The 27,839-nt window shown below is 42.7% G+C and overlaps 1 protein-coding gene across 1 annotated transcript in view; it reads right to left on the bottom strand.

Annotated features, from left to right (window-relative positions):
* BBS2 (Bardet-Biedl syndrome 2) overlaps positions 1-27,839 on the bottom strand; it is a 1,992,563-nt gene that overhangs the window by 1,875,471 nt on the left and 89,253 nt on the right. Inside the window, exon 2 of the mRNA XM_044079541.1 lies at positions 20,805-21,073. Within this exon, the coding sequence (XP_043935476.1) occupies positions 20,805-20,921 (117 nt within the window). The 5' untranslated portion in view covers positions 20,922-21,073. The remainder of the gene's footprint in view (positions 1-20,804; positions 21,074-27,839) is intronic.

Raw genomic sequence — 27,839 nt, 5'->3', positions numbered from 1 at the left:
AAAAAAAAAACCACATAGAAGTAACAATCAAACTACAACCAAACTAACAAAATGTAAAAAACAGCAATCAGAATTACAGTTTACCCACAAATTTATTACGTTACGCGCTTTTTGTTCATTAAAAAAACTTGAACTTCCTCAGAAAATACATCACTCAAAAATGTGACTTTAAAAACACCTCCAGTTGGATCACATGATCCTCACAGAACCAATAAGGTTAATGCAAGATGAAATAAGAATCTCCATCCACTTAAAGTGCTAATCACGTAATACTAAAACATACTATATAATTTACAAAGGAATTTTAAAACTTGTACTAAACATCTTTTAGCTAGCCTATCTAACGAAGCTCTTACGTTTAAGTAAACACAGGCTAGAAACTACAACATTTAAGCCGGGATGACAATAGGCATTTAAACGAACCTGCCAAAGTAATTCAAGTCTTTCCAAATTAAGACTACTTGAACCACCCCTGTTGTCTAACACCATTTGATCAATCACACAAAATTTAAAAAAATGATCATGATGTAACATTATATATTTTGCTAGGGCATTGTCAGGTTTCCCCCTATTGATACTATATAAATGCTCTTACACCCTTTCTTTCAATTTCCTCTCAGTCTTCCCAACATAGCAAGCTGCACATTCTTGACACTTAGCAAGATACACCACCATTCTAGAATTACAGTTAAATCTTCCCTTTGTTCTAAATTTCATTTCATTTATTCTAAATGTACAACCCAGGTCCATGTGTTGTAAGTACACATCTCACACTTGAACATACCTGGGTATCTTGAAGTACTTTGGATATTCTGCTCCAGCAAATATTTGAAATTAACACCCTTTCTGAATACCATATTAGGGCATTCACCTACTTTATTTGAAATATTTAAATCATCAGTAAGGTGTCTCCAATTTTTTGTGATAATTTTCTTAAGGTTCAACCCATCTAAGCTATAAGTTGTTAAAAAACTCAAAGAAGGTTCAATAAAATTATTACTCTTAATGTTCCTCTTCGCTTCCTTAAAATTTGGTCTGGGATGTTGTACTTCCAATAGTTGGTTGGTTTATTTCTTTATCCAAAGGAAAAACTACCAGATTAGCTAAAACGGGCTTGTACATGCCTGAACTCCTTTTATTTTTGTACCTCAAGGATTAAACTTGCTAATAAAGCATTTGGATACCCATCCATTAGGAACACTCTTCTCAAATTCTCACATTCCATCAAAAATTCTTCTTCTAAAGTTACCATCCTTGCTGCTCTTACTAGTTGACCTTTGACAACTGAACATTTTTGATGGTATAGATGTAAACTTGAAAAATGTAAAAAGGCGTTGGAGTACATACTCTTTTTAAACATTTAGTACAAGTTTTAAAACTGCTTTGTAAATTTTATAGTATGTTTTAGTATTAAGTGATTAGCACTTTAAGTGGATGGAGAGTCTTACTTTATCTTGCATTACACTTATTGGCTCTGTGAGGATCATGTGATCAAAATGGAGGGTTTTTTTTAAACTCATATTTTTGAGTGTTGTATTGTTTGAGGAAGTTCAAGTTATTTTATTTAACAAAAAGCGCTTAACACCTAATAAATATGTGGGTGAACTGTAATTCTGGTTGCCGTTTTTTACATCTCTAGTAGACAGCAGACTGCTGCAGGGTGGTAGGGGGTTATGGCACACTCCAGCAGCAGAATAATGGTGCACCAGAATACTCAATCTCCTCGCCAGCACTGGACGTGGATGACATCTCCTCTAATCAGCTGTACATCCATCTCCACATAAGAAACTAATTGCAATAAGTCAGTGACAACTATTAAAAAGCTTGATGCATCCATCACACATCAGGTATCAAATCATAACTTCCAGACCAGCAGTAATTATTTCACTACAAGTGTTCAAGAGTCAACACCCAAGGATGTCTTCTTCAAGATGCAAGTACAGATGATAATGGTGACAGTGAACTAATCCTTCCAGAGTTACTGACCTCAAACCTAATTTCCTACAGATTCACCTGCAAGCACTACTAGAACTAACACTTCTAGTGTTAGGACTGCTTATTGGACAATACTACCCCAAACTACAAGTTCTCTTATGCTCCATCACTTATTTCTTAATGCTGCTACTGCAGACAGTCTAAGCAGCCTCTCTTCCCTCAGGATGGGTGAGTCAGCATTGGCCACTTGCTCTCCCCTCCGCCCACCCAAGTTGCTAATTGAACACAGGTCATCTGGGAGAACAGTAAGGGTTTTATCCCTCTGCCTCACAGAGTTGAGTTTTTGTAATTTTTTTTAATTACTTTTATTGAATTATCACTTATGACAGTCAATCATACATAGATATAAATGAAAAAACATATTGACATATTAGGTTCATAGATTAGTACTAGGCTAAATACCCTTGTGGGCCATTTTTTTAAGCCTAGCCAATTACCCCATGGGAGAATCAAACTCTGTACTTTGTGTTTCTAATGTAAACGCCTTAACCATTATGCCAACTCTCCCTCTCAGTTACAAGCATAATGCATCACACAATCTTCTGTATAGTCATTGTCAACATAGCATTACATATCTCACTCAATCTCTGCCTTCCCCTAAAATCCCATTCATCCTACAAAACATTATTCTGCATGTACTGTCTCCCCCACAGTTACCATTTTTTTCTATGTAATGTGCTCCTACCGTTTTCTAATGATCCCACTTCAGGTTCTTTTACATCTTTTACTATATTCATTACTTCAAATATGGTTGTTTAGACTTTGATTTCCATTTTCTAGTAAATGTTTTTTTGGCAGCCACCAGAAATAAACTTAGCAAGCCTTACCATGTCTAGGCAATTCAGATCCTGTATCCCAGCTCAAAAAAATAATTTCCTTAGTTACACCAATTTGTTCACCAAGTACTTCTGACAGAGTACTCTGTAGAGAAGTAACTCTGGAAAAACGAAGTCAGCTTAAACCCAGCAGCAAATTATGAGACTCCACAAGTTGTTTTTAGCGCTTTCATTCACTTTAATCTTCTGTGAACTTCCTCAGAAACAACTTCACCATCCATACACCTGTTTAAGTACTATTTAATCACAATTAATTTACTTACATAATTGATGGCAATGAATAAAATGTAAAGACATACCATAAAAAATTACTGAAAACTATATATAGTACATATGAACTCTTAAAACATCCTAAATAAATACTTCTCAAGTATATGTTTAACACCAATATAACTATATCATTTGAATATGTGATATCACAATAAAAATTATGAATTCATTTCCAGGAAACATCTCATATTTATAGTTTCATTGAGACCTGGAAATTTGTCAGCTCCTAAAAATATTTGCCAAAAGGACTCTTTACATTCTAATAAAAGTTTGAAATTACCACCAAATGTTACACTATTTACACTATCTAGAACAGCAAATGTAAACTTTTTAAATTCATTACAAATGATAGAATGCCTTGCTAATGCATTATTTGTGTCTTTTTCTTTATAGCCAAAATGTGTTCACTAATTCTGACTTTCAAGGCTCTTGTGGTCATTCCCACATAATAACTTGGACATGTTTGGCACTGAGCAAAATAAACAACCATAGTACTGCGACATGTAAAATACTGTTTTGACCAATGTGTTGTTCGTAAATGCTTAAAGTGTACAAAAGATGAATTAGTGATGTATCTACACTGTTTACAACAGTGGCAAGAAAAGGTGCCTTTAGTTTGTATGACACCCGTTCTATTTGTAGTACATCTGTTTTCCTTTTTCTCAAGTATACTTTTTAGATTAACTACTTTTTTGAAAGTGAACTTTGGTTTAATGCCTAAAATGTTCGCTAAATCTTGGTTACCCAAGATAATCTTCCAGTTATTTACAATCATTACTTCAAATATGGTTGTTTAGACTTTGATTTCCATTTTCTAGTAAATGTTTTTTTGGCAGCCACCAGAAATAAACTTAGCAAGGCCTTACCATGTCTAGGCAATTCAGATCCTGTATCCCAGCTCAAAAAAATTATTTCCTTAGTTACACCAATTTGTTCACCAAGTACTTCTGACAGAGTACTCTGTAGAGAATGCTTAAAGCGTGCCAACTCACTACACACCCAAAACATATTTTCTTAAATTACCTCTTTCTTCCACATCACACCTCCAGCATCTGCAATCTACCTCAGAAAAATTCTTTTGAGTCTACTTGGGGTATAAAAATACGTATGCAAACACTTCCACGCAAAAATCCAAAATCTTCTAGACTTTGTTGCATATTTGGGAGCTACATATATATCCTCTCATTGTTTCTTTGTGAATTAATTATTCAATCTCTCTTCCCAATCTTCTCTAACCTCCTCCAATTGATTCCTATAGTTACCATGCAATACAAGTTAAATCAGATGTCCTTGAGTTGAACTTGACTCATAGTGACTCTATGGGTAGGCCCCATAGGGTCCTCATGTCATATTAGGGAAGTAGATTGCCAGGCCTTTCTTCCATGCAGATACTGCTGCTGCCCAGTTATGCCTCAACCAGGTTTCGAACCTAGGCCTACTAGTGGGTAATCCTATGTCTTACCTCCTTACTATCAGTCTAGGCAACATTTTATATGCCCTAATTATCCCCTTTTTTAACATCAGCTTCTGTTCAAGATTCAACTAAAACTTTATCAATGCTGACCTTTAATGTAGGATTCCCCTATCCCTTTCTCTTTGCCTATGCTCCGATATCAACCCTTGACAGAGAAGGCAGTCTCTAGCCTGTAATCCAAATGTATTCTTGACCACTTCCCATTAATTACCTTTCCCTCTCTAAGTATTTGCTCACAATACCTCGATTCCTTTGCCAGTTTTTCTCCAGTAAATTCCTGCTCCTTCTTGCCTGCTCTTTGCACCCCTAATTGCAGTCATCCCTATCAACAAACTCTCCTTTCTCCATTCTCATGTTGGCTTAGCTCACAGAAAACTTTCTGGAGGTTTTGTAACTTTGAAAGTTTTTTCTAAAAACAATGATGGTACCTGTGCTACTTTGTCAGCTTCCGGCCCCTCTTTGTAGCACCTTGGTCTTTTAAAATTTTAAAATGACAGCTGACAGTACGAGAAGTACAAAACAGCCTCAAGGTACTCAATTCTCTCACACATTTAACAGTTTTCAAGATCTTCCCTACTTTGCCCATTAGTATGATGTTGAACCCTCTGACAGAACACATCTTTTATGTTTAATGGAATGGTCCTAAACAAACGACATACTTAAGGTCGCTGCCTGCAGGGGCATTTGATTATCACAAGAGTACTTTTCTTGAATATTATATGCTTTAACGATACATGCAAGAAGGTATTGATAAATCTCAAATTAATAAAAAAGTCAAGTCATCAAAAAGGTGATTAATAATCAGACAAAAAAAAGAAGTTATGTCTTACCATAACATTCCATCTGAGTTGTAGATCTTTATTCTTTACAGTTAGGACCTTGGATCCGTCCTCAGAACAGATACGGCCATTTCCCAGCTTGCGCATGCCAAAAACTCTCAGCTAAGAACCTACCCACAATGCCCCTCTCCTAGATACTCTAGATCAAGTTTGCCTGCCCTGGATAAATATGTAATAACAGGAAAAGTAGGAGGCTCTGTCTGAGCAGATACCCTAACCAGGAGTACCTGAGGTCCACCAGGAGTCCAGGCAGGGGGAAGGAGGGCAGGAAGTAAAGAATAAATAAAGATCTACAACTCAGATGGAACATTAAGACATAACTTCTTTATCTGAAGTTATAAATCTTTATTTATTCTTTACAGTTAAGACCGAGTCCCCAGCTACTTGAGTCCTGGGTGGCCCTAAGGAAGGATATTCCCGAGCACCATAGAACCAAAAGATGCTCGTCCCCTGGAGGCCAAATCCAATTTGTAATGAGATATGAAGATATGAGGTCTTGCCCACATGGCTGCTGCGCATATATCACCCATAGAGGCTCTGGAATGAAAAGCTATACAGGTAGCCATAGATCTGGTAGAATGAGCCTTTACTCTGGAAGGTAAGGGTAGCTTATTCTGTTGGTAGATAAAGGTAATGGTGTTTCTAAGCCAAGAGGATAAAGTCACTTTGGAAACAGGTTTACCCAATCTGGGTCCTGCGCAAAAGCAACAAACAAATGGTCCGTTTTCCTGAAAGATTTAGTCCTGTCCAAATAACAAAACTATTGGTGCACATCAAGGGTGTGCAAACGGTACTCCCCTCTATTAGGATGCCTTGGGAAGAAAACCAGCAGGTCAATAGATTGACTAATGGAAAACCAGAAATGACCTTGGGTAAGAAGGAAGGGTCAGTACGAAGGGACACCCAATCCGTGTGGAAGGACTCAACACTCAAGGCCTGCAGCTCAGATACTCATCTCGCTGAGGTGAGTGCTACTAGAAGTATGGTTTTCCAAGACAAAAAATTCAAATCACATGAATCAAAGGGCTCAAAGGGAGAGACTGTAAGAGATTGAAGTACCAGAGTCAAGTCCAGGGATCTAAGGGAGGCTTGACTGGAGGTTTACATGTAATACACCCTTCAAAAAAGGCCTGCATAGGCAGTGTGACAAAACTGAAGAATTTTCAAGACCATTATGAAAATTGGCGATAGCTGCTAAATGTACAGTGATCGTTAAAGCTGAGGTTGCTGCATGCAGGAGTGTAGTCAGGTATTGCAGAATCTTTTGAATAGGCATAGAGAAAGGGTCTAAGTTCTGGTCTTTGGCCCAAATAGAGAACCTAGTCCATTTACTAGAACAAACCTTTCTAGTGGAAGGTTTGTGTGAAGCCAGAAGAATTTCACGAACAGGAGATGGGATGTCATGCAGTCTGGCAATCACTGAAAGTGGAGGGACCAAGCTGTGAGAGCTTGAGACTGTGCAGGTTCAGATGAATCAATCCCAGAGGATGGGATAATAGGTCCTGGGAATGATTCAGGATCCACGGGCTGTGAATCAGATGAGGCCATAGAAAAGGGAACTAGACTTGACATGGCCAGTAGGGAGCAATGAGGATCACTTTGCTTTTCAACCTCTGAGCTTTCTGGAGAAATTTTGGGATGAGAGGAAATGGGGGAAAGGCATACAGAAGACCCGGGGCCAATAGTGCGTTACAGCGTTCCTCGGTGGTTCCACCTGAGGGGGAATCAAGGCAAAATAGCTCCTGCATTAGTAATTCAGGGGGGAATACATACAGGTTGCAGCAAGGCTTGCCCCAATGTTGGAAGATCTGAGCTTCTATTACAAGATTGAGGGACCATTCGTGAGGCATCAGGATGTTCCTGCTCAGATTGTCTGCAATAAGGTTGGAACTACCGGAAATGTGCATTGCTATAAGAAAGCGATTGGAAGCTATTGCTCAGTGCAAAATCCTCATGGCTTCCCGACACAGGGGGTAAGATCTGGTTCCGCCTTGCTTGTTGATATACCAGATGACTGACATGTTGTCTGACTGAACTGCAATGGTCCCCGAAGGCAGGGATGCATGGAAAGCTTGCAATGCTGAGAGAACTGCCCTCACTTCCAGGACATTTATGTGCAAGTTGGCCTTGAGGGGGTCCACGTGCCATGGACAGTCTTTCCCTGGAAATGTACCCCCCACACTAATAGAGAAGCATCCATGGTCACCGTGGCCGTGGGTTGGGGAAGACGGAACGGTCGACAACAAAGATTCTTTTGTGGCTCCATCCACTATAGCATTTTTTCCTTGCAATGGTTCATAAGGCGTATCATGTGGTTGAGTGGGTGGGTTAACAATGACCATTGTGCAGAGAGAAGCCACTGCAGGATTCTCATATGCAGTCTCGCCAGTGGTACCAAAGTAATGGCAGCTGCCATGGAGCCCAAGAGTTGCAGTACAAGATGTGCTGGTACAAACGTGTGAGGAAGAAGGGCTTGAATTTGGTATTTTATTTTCAAAAGCCTGTGAGGGGGGAAGAGAAGCTTGACAGGATGTTGTGTTGAAGACTGCTCCAATAAATTCCAGTGTCTTCGCTGGAGACATCTGAGATTTGTCTTTGTTGATTGTAATCCCTAAGTGGAGAGCAAGATCTTGAGTGCAAGAGAGGCTGCGGACTAGGAGATCCCTGGTCAGAGAGGTAAGGAGCCAGTCATCTAGATAGGGAAACACCTGGAATCCTTGTAGTCGAAGATGAGCTACCACAACTGCCATACATATGGTGAACACTCGGGTGGGGGGGGGCTGTTGTGAGATCGAATAGCAGTGCCCTGAACTGGTAGTGATTGGCTCCCAGCCAGAAGTGGAGAAACCTCCGGGAGCGGTGATCCATCTTTGTGGTAGTACGCATCCTATAGGTCTATAGAACACATCCAATTGTCCCTCCCTAGGAAGGGAAGAATGGACTGCACTGTGACCATCCGGAATTTGTGAGGTTTGATAAATTTGTTGAGTAGGCTGAGATCCAGGATTGGTTTCCAGACCCTGTCTTTTTTTTTTGGCACTAAAAAGCACCTGGAGTAAAACCCGGACCCTATCTGTTCTGGTGGGACTGGTTGGATAACTCTTTTTCTTAGAAGTTTTTCTATTTCTAAGGCTGCTAATCCCCTCTGATTGGGTGGTACATCAGGAATTCATTTGACGGGTCGAGGAGTTAGGTCGAAAGGTATTTGGTAGCCTCTGGATATTATTCTCTGCACCCAAACATCAGTAGTAATAAGATACCAGGCTAGTAGATGGAGAAAGAAACGACCCCCAACCGCTTCCAGGGGAAAGCAATTGGGCAGCTGTTTAGGAGCACTGGTAGGGTCTGCCGGAGTAAGAATCTCTGGCTCCCTGGTTATGTGGACCCCCCTCTACCCCAAAAGGGGCGTCTTCCATATCAGTAGCCCCCTCTTCCCCGGGGGGATAACTCAACACGAGTGTCATGAAAGGATCCTTGGGATTTCTTGAACCATATCTTTCCCCCCTTCTGGTTCTGGTTCCTGGAGTAGGACCTCTGGGGATTGGAAAAGCGTATGCCCACAGCAGACAAAGTCTTTCCATCTTTCTCACTACGTGCAAGTGTGTCACGTACCTTGGGTCCAAAAAGTGCAGATTCATCGACAGGTGCATTAACGAAGGAAAATTTAAAAGGGTCTGCAAAATCACACAACCGCAGTCAAGCATTATGTCTCATAACACCAGATGCGGCAGCTCAAGCTGCTCCTTCGGCGGTGTGAGATATCAAACACATCGAGGAGTTTGAGGTAGATTCAAGGGTAGCTAGCTGCGAGGTGACAGTGTCACACATCTCATCAGGCAGTACCCCCACTAAAGAGGAAGCCATTTCAGAAATTAGGTCTATTTGGAGGCGAGTAAAGTGCACCAGATAATTCAGAGACAGAATAGCGAAGGTCATTTAAGCATAAGCCCGCCTCCCTAGTCTGTCCATGGTCCAGGATTCCCTATTTGGAGGATGAACAGTGGAACTATCTTCTGCCAGTTCCCTCTTGGTGGCCACCACCACGACCATAGAATCAACTGTCAGCTGCTTGGACCAGTGGGGCTTGTCTTCAGGTGTAGATAAAATTCAGTCTGTCCTCCGGGGAACAGGTTCTACATTGTCCAGGGCCTTCTAGGCACGCTGCCCAATTAGTTTAACAAGATCATCTGCTGGTGGGGTCACCCAGGAAGTAAATGGCTGGGCATGGAAGGCCTGCAGAAACACCTATTCCTCAGAAGAAGGGTTAGAGGACTTCCATTCCCCCCGCTGTTTGAGGATTTTGAGAATGTCTCCAAATGAAACGTCATCTGGGGAGAACAAGGGGACCCTTCATCACAAATCAGTCTTCTATGATAGATTCCTCCGGGGAGTCAAGGTGTTTCCTCTTGCACCGTTTCTTCTGAGGTGGCTCTCCAGTGGGATCTTCTGAAGAGGACTCTGTAGAAGGGGTTCCTTTCACAGGGGATTCAGATACTGGTTGTGAGCCTTCAGAGTGAAGGGCTCTATCCATCACCTGTACAGCAGGTGCATCTGAGCCTAGTTCCAGTTGAGGGGTGATGAGAGAACCGGGAACTGTCGGAACCATGGACATAGATGGTGCCAGTGAGAAAATAGGTGCCGGATTAGGTACCAAGGTACAGATAGTCCAAGCACCGCACCGAGAAAGCATTGGCTCCATCGTAACCGATGCTACAAGGGTGACAGGGTGCTGACAGGGGAGGCACTGCTGTCAGAGCTGAAACAGTATGTACCGAAGCGGGTGCTGGGGGAGGATAAGCAGGGGAAGATGAGAGAGAAGATTCTGAGCCAGGGGGGACAAAAGGTCTAGCTGGAATGGGCAACCTGCTAGCTACCAGAAGCTGGTCCACAACACTAGGTCTAGCTCAGAAAAACTCCTAGTGGATCTAAAAGAGGTTGCAGAAGGGGAATCAGGTCTTTCTAGAAAGGGACTAAACCTCTGCCCCAAGAAAGGATCGTAAGTAGGAGAATATCTTGTCCTTGGCAGGTAATCAGATTTTGGAGTCAATGGAGCCAAAGAAACTGTTGGCACCATGGCTGGGGATGGTGCCAAGGCATGTACAGTCATCGGAGCCCATGGAGCTGAAGAAGCTGTTGGCATCATGAACGGGGATGGTGTCAAGGCATGTACAGTCATTGGAGCCCATGGAACCGAGAAAACTGTTGGCACCATGGACAGGGATGGAGCCGAGGCATGAACAGTCATCGGAGCCAATGTAGGATCCAAAGACGGCACTGAAGTCAGTGGTGCTGTGTTTGGAACCGAGATAGGAGTGAATATCATGGTCGGCAATGAGGGAGAGGACACAGATCCTGGTGCTGAAGGGGTCTGCGCTGAGGGTGCTGGTGAAGCATGTAGTCGACTTAGTTTCATAACTGACGGAGATGTAGGAACTGAGTGACTCCATTTTTCCTTATATTTTTTGGTCTTAGGAGGGGGTGAGACCTCTGATCCAGACAGAGCCTCCGAGAAAGGTATCCTGAGTAAACCTTTTAAAATAAGTTTATTCTAATGCTCTGACAGTGTCCAATTATAAAAAAAACAGCACAAATGTCACAATCAGCTTTCAAATGATCCACGCCCAAACAGTAGACAGAACGAACATGTGTATCTGAGTTAGGCATCTTACGTCCACATTTGTCACACTGTTTAAAACCCAACTTAACTTTGTCTGACATGGTAAATGAAACAATATTATCCTGTAGAAAAAATTTAAGGAAGAAAAAGCAGTGGGGTTATGTTAAGGAATACAACTAGTAAATGGGGCCTGTCAAAGACAGGAGAGAGGGACAGTCAAAAGGGGAAAAATATTAAATTACCAAGAAAAGGGTAGGAAATAGACCTAGGTTATAGGCAACAGTGATAAAAGACTAACTTGACTAAACATTTTAAAAATTAGAAGAAAAACTGTCATAAAAAATAGAAGTTATGTACTTACCATAACGTTCCATGTGAGTTGTTTATCTCGCCTTTATTCTCACTGATGGGTTGGAGCTGATCCCTCAGCTCCGATACTGCCGATAGCAAGCTCAAGGTTTGACAGTAGCTCGAGACCAGCCCCTTATCCCACCATGCACTGCTAGAATTACCTCAGATCTTGTTTGCTGCGAATAATAGTCTATACATATATATACATATATACAACCTATACATACTCTCATATATATCTACGAAAAAGAGTACCCAAAGGGAAAGAGAAATATTGAATAACCAAGATGGTACTAGCCTCCAAGTCAACAGTCAGCCAGGAGGGGGGAAGGAGGGAGGGACATGAGAATAAAAGCAAGATAAACAACTCACATGGAACGTTATCGTAAGTACATAACTTCTATATGTGAAACTGATTATTCTCACTGATGGGTAGCGTCCCTAGCAACCTCAACCCTGGGTGGCTCATGGGCGTATATTCTTCAGTACTGCAGAACCAAAGGAAGACCTGCCCCTAGAAGCCTCATCTACTTTGTAATGTGAGATAAAGGTATGAGGGTTAGACCAAATGGTTGCAGTGCAAATATCGTCAAGGGGCAATTTAGCTTGAAAAGCAGCAGAGGTAGAGACAGCTCTGGTAGAATGAGCTTTTGGTTTGTGCATTAAATGCATGTTCACATTTTCATAAACAAAGGATATACAATCGGATAACCATTTAGATAAGGTTGTTTTAGCCACTGGATTGCCTTTTCTTGCTTCTGAGAAGGCTAGAAAAAGTTGATCGGATTTCCTAATATCCTTAGTTCTGTCAAGATAAAATCTGAGCTGTCTGTAAACATCAAGTTTGTGCAGCATATATTCTAAGTTGTTAGAGTGGTTGGGGAAGAACACTAGTAGTTCAATGACCTGATTGATGTTTGACTCAGAACAGACTTTAGGTAAAAATGAGGGGTTCATTCTGAGAGATACTCTATCAGCATGGAAGATCATGTAGGGTGGTCTGATGGATAATGCTTGAAGTTCTGACACTCTGCGGGCAGACATAATGGCCACAAGAAAAATTGTTTTCCACGATAAGAATTTTGAAGCACAAAAAAAAGCTGGTTCAAAGGGAGGAAGAATAAGTTGAGACAGCATAAGGTTTAAATTCCAGGGAGAAAAGGGAATTGACTGGGAAAACTACTCAAGTCCCAACTCTTTCGCCCAATGGTTCCTGGAGTTTATAAACTCAAATGCGATGGAACAACTGGTCACCACTCCCACAAGAGGGGACAACATATTGGACTTGGTCATCACCAACATGGGGGCTCAATGTTCCACACTAGAGGTAAACCCCTCGTTAGTAAGATCAGACCATAAACTAATCACAATGGACATCCACATCCCAACCCCACCCCCAGCCAAGGAAACCACTGTGAAAAATTTCTCAAAAGCAAACTTCACACTTCTCAAGACTGAGGTGGAAAGTTTCAAAGCCCCCGGGCTAATGGAAAATGCTACCCAAACCGCAGAATCCTTTACAAATGCACTCTATGAGCACCTACAGGAATGCATGGATTGTACCATCCCAAGTAAAACCAAGACTCACTCCTCCAAAAACAGGAGACCAGTCTGGTGGACCCCGGCCATAAATAAGCTATACAACAGAAGGAGGAAACTATTACATGATACGGCAAAATCCCAATAAGGGAAGGCATCCGTGATCAGTACTAGCAAGAATCTTTGATCCCTCATAAAGTCATCAAAGGCTAGCTTTGAAAGAAAAATCGCCAAAGACTCTAAAGATAATCACAAGGCATTCTTTAGCTACATCAAGAATCTGGGTGGCGACTCTCAGATCTGCTCTGAGCTGGTGCAAAATGGCACAAAATACGCTGAACCCACGGACATTGCCAACATCCTGGCAGACAGGTTCAGTGCAAACTTTACCCCCCCCCCCAAAAGGACCAGTGTCTATCCCAGAAGAATCCAGTCCCCCAGACATCACAGACACACAGGTGAAAGCAGCCCTCCCCAAAGTAAAAAAACACAGCATCAATGGGACCAGATGGTATCCCGGGCTGCATCTTACACGAGCTCCAAAATGAACTAAACCCTCACATACATTCACTGTTCCAACTCAGCCTTACCACAGGTTATGTACCCAAAGAATGGCATACAGCAACAATGATCCCGCTCCACAAAGATGGTGCCACAGCGAATCCCAGGAATAATCACCCTATAAGCCTGACTAGCCTGGTCTGCAAGGCTATGGAGCACATTATCATGGATCTCATAAACAAAGACATTGGGAACCTCCAAACACTGGACCCTACCCAATTTGGCTTTGTTAAAGGCAGATCTTGCCTTGTAAACCTAGTTGACTTCTTCAAAATAGTAACCAAAGCCATAGACGAGGGAAAGGTAGTCCACACAACCTACCTGGACCTTGCAAAGGCCTTCGACACAATACCCCACTCTGGCATCATAAATAAGCTTTCCAGCTTAAATATTAACCCATATGTCACAAGATGGGTTGCAAACTGGCTCAGGGATAGAACTCACATGGTCAGTCGTGGGTGCCATGTCCAACTCTAAACCGGTTACAAGTGGCGTCCTGGGACCCCTCTTGTTCGGTATATACTTCTCTGAGGTACAGACAAACACAGGAGGACTGTGGCTTACCAACTTCGCAGATGATTGCAAACTGGGAGCCATAATCGACTCGCCGGCTGACACAAGCATCCTCCAGAAGGGCCTTACGGAGACGGATACCTGGTGTCAGAACCATGGCCTCAAGCTAAATGCCAAAAAGTGCATAGTCATCCCCTTTGGGAAAAACAAAGTGCCCACAAACTACCACATAGGAGGTAATCCACTAAGTACGGAAGAAGTAATTAGGGATCTGGGGACCCAAGTAGATAGTAACCTCTCCTTTGACAATCACATTGCCAAAGTGGTTAGAAAAACATTCCATATAGCTCACCTAATCACAAAAGGGTTCAACATCTAGATCAAGAGAGGTCATTGTGCCCCTCTACTCATCGCTCATCAGGCCCATAATTGAGTACAATGCCCCATTTGGGATGTACCTTACCAGACACCTGCAACAGCTGGAGAGACCTCAAAAATACCTCACCAAGAGGATCGTGGGCCTCAAACAGATGCCCTATGCAGCTCGACTAAAGAAACTTCAGCTCTATTCAGTTGCTTACCGCCTACTCAGAAGAGATCTTTGCCTGATGTGCAAGGCCATGTCTAACCCGGAATTGTTGGACATGCTCCACCTCAAGAAAACCAAATCCATTAGAGTTACACACTCCAGGGATTTAAACCTTAGCACAACAATAAATAGGACATGATGGTAGGATATATTCATATCCCAAAGGCTTCCCTCGCTCTGGAATAGAATCCCAGTCCATGTTAGGCAGAGCCCCTTGCTGACCCTCTTCAAGAGAAATCTTGATGAGTGGATGGGAAATCGTAAATTTACTCCTGGGATCACTTCTATGGCCCTGCTGGATAGAGGCTCAGGAATCTAGTCTAAAAGGGAGGCAAAAGCCAACACATTCTGGCTAGGATTATAAATGCCCTAGGGCAGATAGCCTAGTACCTACCTATGAACCTGTGATCGGAGATCTCATATGAAGAACGCCTTTAAGGAAGGTTTGGGATAATTTATAGCTCATAATATTTGAGCCATCAAGACCAAGGTGAAAATTTGAGATAGCAGCTAACTGAACTCGAACTGTAGCAACTGCTGCCCCTTCCTTAAAACTTTTTGTCAAAAATTCCAAGATCGAAGATAGCGGAGCTTGAAAAGGGTCAATGTTCTGCGCATTGGCCGAAATTGAGAACCTTTTACATTTGCTGCCATATAATTTCCTGGTAGATGGCTTGTGAGAGGACAAGAGAATCTGTCTTGTATCTTCTGAAATTGAATGAAGCCTGGCAATTAGGGGAAGTGGATTAGCCAAGCAGTCAGTTTCAGGGACTGTAGAGAAGGATGAAGGTCCCCTGACGGGTGCATCAGAAGGTCTGGAACTGGGTCCAGGATCCATGGATCCTCCAACAGATGATGGTGAAGAAACGGAAACCAAATCTGTCGAGGCCAGTAGGGGGACTATGAGTATAACCTTCCTTCCCAGCGATTTTGCTTTCTGTAGAAATCTGGGTATTAATGGGAAGGGTGGAAATGCATAAAGGAGACCCGGGGGCCAATCGTGTAAAAGTGCATCTCTCTGGGAATGACCGGGAGGTGGTATCAGGGCAAAGTAGCTTCTGCATTTTGAATTGATGTGGCTAGCAAAAAGGTCGCAGCAAGTCTGCCCCCATTTGCTTAAAATCAACTCCGCAACCTGTTGATTGAGAGACCACTCATGAGGGAGTAATACTGCCCTGCTTAGCTTGTCCGCTATGACGTTGGATTTCCCCGAGATGTGCATTGCTAACAGAAAATGCTGGGATGACACATCCCATTGCCAAACCCTGAGGGCTTCACGACAAAGGGGGTAAGACTTGGTTCCGCCCTGCTTGTTCAAGTACCAGACTACTGACATATTGTCGGTCTGAATTGCAATAGTCCCTAGAGAGAGAGAGAGAGTGAGTCCTGAAAGTACTGCAACTCCAGAAGTACCACTCTCAGCTCTAGAACATTGATGTGCAGATGTGATTCTTGATCTGTCCATGTGCCTTGGGCAGTCTTTCCCTGAAAATGCCCCCCCACCCTATCAGGGAAGTGTCCGTGGTCACAGTGGCTACTGGGGGGGGGGGGACAACGGGTCTCCTTACTGTAACATGAAGAGACGTCAACCACCACCGAAGGTCTCTCCTGCAAGAATCCGTGAGAAGAATTATGTTGTGCATTGGTAGTTTCTGGTAAGACCACTGAGTGAAAAGAAGCCATTGAAGGATTCGCATATGCATCCTTGTGAGTGGTATAGCCAGGATTGCTGCCGCCATCAAACCTAGTACTTTCAATACCTCTGCTGCTGTAGCTTTGTTCTTTGACACCAGCGAGCTGACGTTTTGGTGAAGGGAGACTCTTTCGATGGGGAGACGTAGAGTGGTGGTTGAGGCATCTAACTCTGCTCCTATAAAAACGGTATGCTGATATGGCGATAAGGCAGATTTTCGAAGTTGATCATAATGCCTAATTGATGGCAGAGTGTCAGAGTGTATTGTGTTGCCTGAGTCAATTGATGCCTGGTGGTAGCAGTGAGGAGCCAATCGTCTAAGTATGGAAACACCTGGAATTCTAGATGCCTCAGGTGAGCCGTGACCACTGCCATGCATTTGGTGAACACTCTGGGGGCTGAAGTGAGACCAAAGGGCAGGGCTTAAAACTGGTAATGATTGGCTCCCAGCCGGAAGCGCAGATCTCTAGAGCGTCTGTCCATCTTTATGTGATAGTCGCGTCCTTGAGATCTATGGAGCACATCCAATCACCTTTCCCTAAAAAAGGAAGAATGGACTAAAGCGTGACCATTCAGAACTTCTCTTTCTTTACGAACTTGTTGAGTCTGTTGAGGTCCAAGATAGGTCTCCAGTCCCCTGTTTTCTTTGGTACCAAAAAGAATCTTGAGTAAGTTCTGAATCCGACTTGGTCTGCTGGGACTGGTTGGATGACTCTTTTTCTAGCAATCTGTGGACCTCTACGATTGCTTGTTCCCTAAGATTGGGTGGAACATCTGGGATTGTTTTGATAGGAATGGGAGGGGTAAAGAATGGTATGAAATATCCTCTGGAAATGATGCTTTGTACCCAAGTATCCGATGTTATGTTTATCCAGGCTTCTGGGTACAAAGACAAGTGACCCCCCGACTGCCTCGAGAGCCGAACAGTCGGGCCCACTTTCAGGAGCGCTGGTAGGACTGACCGGAGAACCGACTCCTGTCACCCTGTTGCTGTGGACCCCCTCTGCCACGGAGGTGGCGTCTTCCGTTATAACCCCCTCCTCTGCCTCTAGAGGGGGTTTCACTACATGTGTCGTGAAAGGCAGCTTGAGTTTTTCAGAACCACATCTTTCCCCCCTCTAGGGCCCTTGGGGTAGGGCCGAGTAGGAGTGGAAAAGCGGACCCCAATGGCAGATAAAGTCTTGCCTTCCTGTTCACACCAGGTTAAAGTTTCCTTTACTTTGTGCCCAAACAGTGATGAGCCATCAAATGGGGTATTAATAAAAGAAGACTTGAAGGGTTCCGCAAAGGAACAGACGTATCCAGGCTTGTCTGCGAAGAGCAATGTCCGAACTAGCGGCTCTACTCGAACCATCAGCTGCATAGGATATGAGACGCATGGACGAGTTCACTACTGAGTTAAGGGTAGCGAGCTGGGCTTTGACTTTGTCGGCCACTCCTGCAGCTACTGTACCCTGGAGAGTATCTCCTAGCTCTTTCAGGAGATCTCTCTGTAGTCTTGTAAAATGGGTCAAGTAGTTCAGTGATCGCAGAGAAAAAGTCGCTGAACTAAACATGCGCTTCCCATATTTATCCATAACCCTAGAATCTCTGTTAGGGGGATGGATAGAAGAGGATATCTCAGATACTTCCTTTTTGGTGGCTGCAGCCACCACCATGGCATCCACAGGCACTCCCTTTTGTCAAAAAAGGTTTATCGACTGGGGCAGATATGAATTTATTGGGTCTAAGAGGGACAGGTTCCATGGCCTCCGGTGACTCCCACGCCTTACGAGAGATCAGATCCATGAGCTCATCGTAAGGCAGAGACACCCAAGAAGTGGAATGTTGAGACCCAAAAGCCTTCAAGAGCACAGACTCATTCTCAGTAGGAGTCTTGGACTGCCAGTCGCCCCTCTGACTAAGGATCTCTAGTATCTCTGCAAAAGAGATATCCTCAGAGAGGGACCGAGGGGACCCTTCTAACTCATCTAAGTCCGTGTCAGATATCAAAGACTCCTGTGGGGAGTCTAAGTGCCTCCTCTTGCACAGTCTCTTTCCGAGCACCTCCTCAGTGGGGGCATCTGCGGAGGTCTCAGAAGAGCAGGGGAAACCCTGTGGGGGTATTTGAGGCTCCGGATCTCTACACTTAGAGGGGTCGGTAGATGCAGAAGTAGACACAGGAGCTTGAGGGGAGAGGGAAAGCTGAACCGATGCTGATGTTGTCTTTGGAGACAAAACTCTCCTCATAGCATCGAAGGAACCATGGCTCCGATGAGGAGTAGTGGACGGACCCGAGAGTACCATCCGATCCTCCAGCACAGAAACCCTGGGCTCCGAGCCTGAGGTAGGAGCCGAGCTCATCCGAGCCGAAGCCGCAAGAGGGAGAGTCAGCATGGACAAGTCAGTGCGACTATCCTCCACGGACCCGACTGGAGAGCGTTGGCTGCTAGAGCCCTCGGTCGGTGCCGAGGACATCCGAGTAGATGGAGCCAATAACCCCAGAGCGGACATCGGCTCCAAGGGTCCGACCACCATCAGTTCGACTTCCCTCGGCTCCGAGAGTCCAGTACGGCCCAGAGGAGAAGCAGACAAGTTTGGTTCCATGGTCTTCGGCACCGACAAGCTGGTCGGGGCTGACAACAATTTGGCAAGTCCTGGTTCCTGTAAAAGCTTCTGCACTAGCCGATCCATGTCCAAATCTGAAAGGCTGACTGAAGACTTAGCTAAATGCACTGAAGGTGCTGACTGGAGCAGAGGTGAAGAAGGAACTTCGGAGACCGGCTCCAATACTGAGAGCTGGCTCCGAATCAAAGGTACACTCAGCTCCGATGACTGTGGAACCGATGACCCTCCTTCTGAAATTGTAGCCTTTTTGGATACCTTATCTGAAGACTTGGATTTTGAAGATTTGGAAGACATACTAGCACCTTCATGGCTATTCAAAACCTCTGAAAAAGATTGCTGTAGCAATTCTCTGTCTATAGGTTTCCTCCTTCTCTACAAAAGTACTCTTGAAGAGAAGGAGTGACAAATGCTACAGGTGTCTTGGAGGTGCTTGGCCCCCAAGCAGTAGACACATTGAATATGTCCATCAGTGATGGACATTTTCTCCCCACAATCTGGGCATTTTTTAAAACCCGATTTGGGATGGGATTTCTCCCTATCCTCTGACATACTGAGAGAAAAACAGTAAATAGATTCACAAACAACTAAGCCCAACCCGGGCACTATCTACAACAGTAACATATATATAAATAAAAATATATAAATAAAAATATAATAAAAATATGGGACTAAGAGTCCCACAGAAAAAAACCTAACTACTAAAGGGATTAATAGTAGGAAAAGGGGTTAAAGGCCCACACAAACTAAAAAGCCAACAAGTCCCTAATTTAAAACAATTTAAACTATCTAATCTGTCTAAACTATCTAAAAATAATGGAACTAACACACACTACATAAATATATCAAAAAGGAAAACTTTTAAAAAACTTGCTGTTAATTCTGTTTCTAAAATGGTCTGAGCTATCTGGATAACCGAGATCTCTCTTGCCACGGCAAACTAGATCTGAGGTAATTCTAGCAGTGCATGGTGGGATAAGGGGCTGGTCTCGAGCTACTGGCAAACCTTGAGCTTGCTATCGGCCGTGTCGGAGCCGAGGATCGGCTCCAACCCATCAGTGAGAATAATCGGCAAGATTAACAACTTCACATCAACAAATTACTACTCAGCTTGAGAGAGATGGCCAACACGTCTGACTAGGAATGCGGCAAACGAGATCTGGAGTATCGAGGAGAGGGGCATTCTGGATAGGTTCTTAGCTGAGAGTTTTTGGCTTGCGTGAGCTGGGAAATGGCCATATCGGTTCCGAGGATGGAACCGAGGTCCTAACTGTAAAGGATAAATAAAGGTTTACAATTTCAGATTTAACTTTTACCTCAAAAATATAATACTAAAGCAGCCTGGGATCAGTAAATACATAACAGCACTGTTCCTGTAGGAAACAGCTAGAGCATTCTAGAATGGCAAAGTTTTATAGGGCAATGAGCAACCTGGTAAACTTGGTTTGTCACATTGCCCAAATACTACTTACATTAGTCCATTATTGCTATTGTAGTCAGCTCTGAGCGATATTAGATTCACTGATCTCTAAAAACTTTGTCATTTATAAGGCACTTGCAAAATGTTAACCTCTGTCATTTATTGTCTGACCTACCACCTGTAGCAATGTATTCACAAATGCAACATTGGCACCTTGTGTAATTTTACTTCTGTACAGTCTTCTGCTGGTTATAGGTACACCAGGAATGAGTTATTTAGAAACTGGTCTTGCTCAACACAGTACCCAACATTTTAGAAACAAGTAAGACAAAATATTTTCATAAACTGTACTAGTTTGCTCCAAGTCAAGCTTTTCCAAATTTCGAACACACAACACTTTACACACTTAGCACAAGACAAATTATGCACATTCTCTCAAACAAGTTAATAAAGAATCAAACATATCCCACCTACCTGCAATCCCACTGCAAATTTTCTCTTACCTTTCCAGCCTTCGTTGCAGCAGTTAAACAAGGGTGCACCCCATCATATTTTCCCACTGTCACCATCTGGGGATTTATTTTGTGATTCAGCTTCAAAGTAAAGATAGGAACAAGCATGATCAGGACTTTGGGGGCAAGGATTGAAGCTCAGGAGTAATGGCAGAAGGCATACGGAAAGTGTCAATTTATCTGAAGTTGCTTCATGGTTTCCTTGTCTAGTCTGCTTGCAGAGTGCAAAGTGTGAGAACTGAATATTTGTATCTGGAATGCTGAAAGAGAAAATATAGCAGGTTACTGGCACAACAACTTCTGACACTTCTAATACAATATATTTGAATGCAAGATGCTATTCTATGCACAGAATAATGCTTAGCTGCATTTTTAAACTGGAATGAACATGCATAATCTTCAAAAGATTATGTATCAACTAATTTAAACATAACTGTGAACAAATGCGGTGAGAATATAAGGACAATTATAGTCACAAGTCAGTATTAAATCAGGACAACTGACTTTTCAGCATGTGATACAGTGAAATAGCATTACCGACTTAAAGCCCTTGCTTCTCTAGTTCATTTTCTGGCTGGTGTGCCTCCAAATGAAATCGGCATGTCCTCCCTCTGTCTACAAGAGTTTTCTCTGGTTTCTTCCCACATCACAAGGATGCATTATCGGGTGAACTGGTGATGCATTAAACAGACCATAAATATACATGCATGCTTGTTGCATGATTGTGGGCATGTGGTTTGTCATGCACCAGAGTCCTGGATAAGATAATTTTTCCATTTTGGACCCATTACTTGCAAAGATAGGTCTCTGGTTTTGTGCGACCCTAAATAACAAAGCAGTTATCAGAGAATGAATGAATGAATGAAATGAAATTAATTAATTAACGTGCTTACAGTGGTTGCAATGAATTGCATTCTTGGCACTGTACATTTAACAGATGAGCATTTTATTTAGTTCTGTATTGCATTTTACTCTATTTTGGAGGTTATATTTAATATAGAAGGTGTAGGGGTCTGGCATTGGATATATAAAATCTTGTACAATGACTTAGGGAACAATTTTCATGTAATATATGTTCGCTACTGACAAGGAACAAGATTTTATATATTTATATACATCTAACTCCAACATATTAAACATATCCATTTTTTTATAGATTCATAGATTGTAACTACGCAAATGGATCAGGAAGATCATTTCTAGCATAACCACTGCAATTCCCACTATTTCCTTATGGCTCACACAGAACAACAATATAAATAAAGCAAGAAAACTTCAAGTAGCCAACTGACGAACAACTTATAGCAAAACCAGCAGAAATTAAATGTCCAAAATTGCAGCAAAATTACCATCTTTCACAAGACAACTACTACAGCAGTGTTAAAAAAATGACCCTCAAATGCTATACCAATTAAACTGTGTTCAAATTAGCAAATCCAGTAAAAATAGTTGTCATTTGGTGTAAAATTACAATGAAAATAAAAAAAAAATACTAGTCTTCACTAGACCAGGGAAGTTAGCAGCAAATCAAAGAACAACATATAGTAAAGCTAACAGTGATTAAACATCCAAAACAGTGTTCAAAGGTTCATAGGTAGGTACTAGGCTATCTGCCCAAAGGCATTTATAAGCCTAGCCAGATTGTGTTGGCTTTCGCCGCCCCCCCACTTAGATTAGTTCCCTGTGCCTCTGTCCAGCACAGCCACTGAATTGATCTCCAGGGTAAATTTTCTGTTTCCCATCCACTCGTCAAGGTTTCTCTTGAAGAGTGTTAGCAAGGAGCTCTGCCTAATGTATTAACCAACTTATATGCTTGAGAGGTGGATGCTAAGAAATCCATCTTGACAGTAAAGGTGTAGAGGTAAATTCCATGTCAAGAACAAATAATAATGGTTATGATGGGTGAGACCCAATCATAATGACTGGTAGTTCATGGAGCTTTACCTGCTTCATGGACTACCAGTCACAAAAAAAGTGTAGCAGCACAGTGTGTTTTACAGGCTTTCAAGCCTTTGAAACATGGCAAAAAAAATTTGGTAATTATGTATTATCCCAACCAGATTTCGGAAGTCACATAACTTGTTATGTTTGTACAAAAAAGAGGTCTCTTAAGCTGTAAAAGGGTGTGTAGGCAAGTAAGCAGTAATGTTTCACTGAGGGTTTGAGGCAGGAACGAGAATAATGGGCCAATTTTATACTCCTAAGTGGTGTGTCATTTTTTTTCAGTGAACTCCACCATGCTAAGCTGCATCACAAATCCTGCCTTGCTGATTACAACCTCAGCAAAGGGAAGTTACATAGGAATATTCCAAATGTCTGAGTGTTCAGGGCCAGTAAGCCTGAAAACCAAAGGTGCCTGCAACAAATACTGACTAAGGGTGCACTAATTCCTCAAGCACTGCTGACTTTCTCCCTGGCGGGAGTCCAGTGGCTGGGGTGTCAAACGTTATCCCACTTCACACAGACTGCCCTGTTCATCTGAAGTTGTTTACTGGCAGTAGCCACTTAAATTACTTCCAAGAGGTGCTGTAAATGCTGAATGTTACATTTGGGAGCTGTGTGTGTGAATCAATCACACATTACAGTGTGTGAATGCAAACAGATTTCAAATGGCCCGGTTGTCTTGTAGGGAATGCAGTGAGTTGCATGAGTTCGAACAGTAACAATGAGTGAGAAGCAGCAGTCCTGCTTATAAGTCGGGAAAGGACGTTACCCGGAAAGAATAATTTAAATGTTATTCCTCTTCCCATGTGAAAAACAATCAGAAAGAATAGTACTAAAGACTTCACACACCCTTTCTTAGGTTAGCAGACCTCATTTCGCAAAAACATAACGATTTTTGCGCCTACTGAAATCTGGTTGCGATAATACACAAGTACCAAAAATTCTTCAGCTCTGTCAGACAGCAGGCAGAAACTAAGAGTCCCTCTGAAGAACAAAGCACTTCAAAAGATGTTAGACAATTTTCCACACTTTCTGCTTATATGCATTACAGAGCAAAATATCTAACAGTTTTTAAAACCGTTTTACCCTCTGCCACTGCTCTTTGCTGGCTGGCTCTGTCCACTAGCAAACCTCAGCAAAAGACCCAATCTAAACACGAGGTGCTTATAAAAAGCTTAATTACCTTTCTGACATCAGGAAGATAAACAAGTTTGCCTTTTCCCTGTTTTTCTGCTGTAATTGTGGTGTTCCATGCACTACATTACCTTTTCTCACAAGTTTAACTAAAACAGCAATGTTCTAAAATGGCCACTAGACCAATTAAGCTATGCCCAAATTAGCAATTAAAATTAAAACAATAAAGGCTGTTGTCATTTGAGGTAAAAAAAAAAAAAAAAGTTATGTACTCACCATAATGGTACACGTGTTGTCCACTTTTATTCTTCCTCAATTAATGGGTTCTGGATCCAACTCTGCCACTTTTTCCAGATCATCGGGTCCAACTCTCAAGCTCCTCCCTTTACCCATAATGCCCCACTAACCCAACATACCTCTGATCAAGTTTGCTGTGCTCAGTAAACCATGGTTAATACTAAAAGGGAACAGATGAAAGACAGAGAACTAGAGCTCAAACAAGGGACAGAGGTTCCCGAAGTATTATCCCTTAGGATATCTCCAGGAGCAAATGGAAAGGGGGTTAGGAGGGCTGGAAGTTAAGGAAGAATGAAAATAGACAACACAGATGTATCATTATGGGGAGTACATAACCTTTATCTGATGATGATGTCATTTTCATTCATTCCTCAACTAATGGGACAGAGTCTCCAGCTAGAGGAACCTTGAGTGGTCCAAATGGAAGGAAATTTCCGAGTACTAAGGAGCCAAAGGTAGCTCTGTTCCTAGAAACAGAATCCAATTTGTAATGAGCAATAAAGGTATGAATACTGGGCCAAGTGGCAGCAGCATAAATCTATTGATGTTCTTGAACAAAAAGCTGAAGAAGCAGCCACAGACCTTGTGGAATGAGCTCTAGGGGGTTTAAGCAAAGACAATCATCTTAATCTTTAGTTCGATGGAGATGGAACCAAAGTTGTCTGTGCACATCCAAAAGATGAAACATGTACTCTGCCTTATTAGAGAAATTTGGTTAACATCAGGCTCAGAATCCACCTTGGGCAAAATTGATGGGTTGATCCATAAGGAAACCCTATCTTGTAGAAAACCAAGTTAAGAGGCTTAAGGAAAAGAGCCTGGAGTTCGGACACTCATCTAACTAAACATCTAGCAACTAGAAAAATAATTTTTCAGGACAAAAACATCAGACCTACCTTGGCTGAAGGTTCAAAGGGGTCTTGGGTCACACCTTGAAGCAGGACAGTAAAACCACAAGGAGGATTAGAACACTTTACTGGGGGGCCTAAGCAAGAAGACGCCTTTGAGAAAGGCCTTGCATAATCATAAGCTAAGAAAAATGGCAGCCAACTGCACATTAATAAAGAAACTAGCCCCTTCACTGAAAATTAAAGATAAAAACTAAAGTAGAGCTGGTATAGGGGCAGAAAAAAAAAGGTTGAATCTCTCTTAAGGGCCCACTATGAAAATCTATTTCAATTACTTCTGTAAATGTTCCTAGTACATGCCTTTTGAGAAGACAATAAAATATGACAGAATGAGGAGGAAAGCCTGGGCTGTCTAGCAATCAGTGGCTTGAAGCATGCTATGTCCAAATGAGTCATCCCTGTCAGGTGAGACAGGAGATCTGAAGTGGAGTCCAGTATCCAGAGTGAATGCAGAAGGGCTGCCACAGGTAGGGAAACCAAATTGGACAAGGCCAAAAAGGTGCAAGGAGGATAACGGTGCTCTTCAACCAGTATGCTTTCTGTAGAAATTTGGAGATTAGAGGTAATGGGGGATAAGCGTAGAGAAAAAACAGATGGCCAATCATGGACTAGTGCATCTCTAGGTGACTCCCCTGGTGGAGGGACCACGACAAAGAATCTGCTGCAGTTGAAGGGATTAATAACAAGATTGCAGGATGGTCGGCTCCATCAGAGGAAAATTCTCTCTGCCACTGACATTTTGAGACCACTTGGGAGGCATCAGAATGGACCTGCTTAGTTTGTCTGAAATCACATTGATCTTCCCTGGTACAGGTTGCTACAAGAAAGCTACCCGAAGAGATCCCCATTGCCACACTCTCAATGCTTCTCAACATAGCAGATAAAACCTGGTTCCTCCCCGTCTGTTGATGTACCAGACTACAGACATAGTCTGTCTGAATAGCAATGGCCCCAGATAGGAAAGTATCCTGAAAGGCCTGCAAAGCTAGGAGGACTGCTGTCCTTTCCAGGGCATTGATATGCACCTTAGCCTCTTCTGGGAATCATGTACCTTATACTTTTCTTCCAAGAAATGTCCCCCCACCCCAGCTGAGAATAGTCTGTGGTAACCTTGGCCATGGGCAGGGGGAGAACAAAAGGATGGCCTTGGTATACTTCATCCAAATGAAGGCACCTATGAAGATATTTTTTGCAAGATTGAGTGATCTTGACTGAGGCGAAAAAGGACTGCTGAAGAAAAGAAAGACCACTGCACAATAAGAGTCGACTGCAGGATTTGCATATGAAACCTGGTCAAAGGAACTAAAGTAATTGTTGCTGCCATGGATCCTAAAGCTTGCAAGATTAGTCATGCTGGAAGAGAAGAAAAAGATCACATTTTTGACCCGGAATCGGTGTATCTGAGCTCTTGTTGGAGGAAGAGATGCTATTTGTTTGACCACATCTAGATGAGCACCTATGAACTCAAGATTATGCAAATGTATGAACTGTGATTTGCTGTACTTGACCGTGATTGCCTAGGCGAGCACACACCTGGAGCAAATAGTCCCTTGATTGTACAAGCAGATGGCTGGTTGGGGTAGTTAGGAGCCATTGATCTAGTACAGAAACACTCAATCCCAGCAGTCTCAGATCAGTTGCTATCACCGCCATGCATTTGGTGAACACCATGAGGACTGTGGTAAGTTCAAAGGGCAGCACTTTGAACTTGTAGTGACTGACCACAAGCCAGAACAGCAGATATCTTCTGGAGTACCTGATATGACAGCATGCATCCTGAAGATCAATCAAGCACATCCAATCTTCTGTTCACAGCAGGGGCAAATGGACTATAATGTGACCATCCAGAATATTGGCTTAATTTGCTGAGATCCAGAATACTTAAAGTCCCCTTTCTTCTTTGATACTAAAAAGAATCGTGAGTAGGTACTAAATCCCATCTGGTCTGGGGGCCATTTGGATGATGCTTTTTAGCAGCTTTTCTATTTCTACGGCTGCCACCTCTCTTGGACTGGATGGAACATCGGGCAGTCTTTTCATTTTTGAGGGCAAGTTGGGAAAATGGAATGAAATAACCTCTAGATATAACTCTCTGTGCCCACCAATCTTTTGTAATGGATGCTCAGGCTTCATGGTGCAGAGATAAACACCCATCTGACTGCCTCCAGAGAGGAAGCAGCCAGACCAGCTTTCAGCAGTGCTGGTAGGGTTTTGTCTGAGAAACAGTCCTGGGAACCCTGGTTCTGTGGGTCACGTCTCTGATGAAGTCTCCACTGCCAGAGACAAAAGCGCTTAATTCACAGTTTTATAATAAGGAAGTGTGAACCTGGCGGTGCCTGGATCATTTATTTCTTCATTTTATTGGCGTTTTTGGTGTTTTTTTTGGTTTTGGAAAGTGTACCAGATAATTTAATTGCCTGGATCATTTATTTCTTCATTTTATTGGAGTTTTTGGTGTTTTTTTTGGTTTTGGAAAGTGTACCAGATAATTTAATGACCACAGAGCCAAAAAGTCACTGAAGCATAAAAGCACTTACCAAATTTGACATTTACAGATGAGCTCTGTTTCACGAGCCCTTTCTTGGTGACTGTTGCCACAACCATGGCATCTACCAGTACCCCTTTACTCCAGTGTGCTCTGTCCTTTTGAGGAAGTGGCTAAAATTTTATCTAGGTGCTTGAGGATAGGCTCCACAGTATATGGCTCCATCCATGCATGGCGTGAGAGCAAGGTCTATTAGCT

Source organism: Protopterus annectens, chromosome 8.part0 (genome assembly GCF_019279795.1).
Source record: "Protopterus annectens isolate FY-2018-M chromosome 8.part0, PAN1.0, whole genome shotgun sequence".
Classification (NCBI taxonomy): domain Eukaryota; kingdom Metazoa; phylum Chordata; order Ceratodontiformes; family Protopteridae; genus Protopterus; species Protopterus annectens.
Note: the sequence above shows the minus strand (reverse complement) of the source record. Positions and strands in the feature narration are given on the sequence as shown.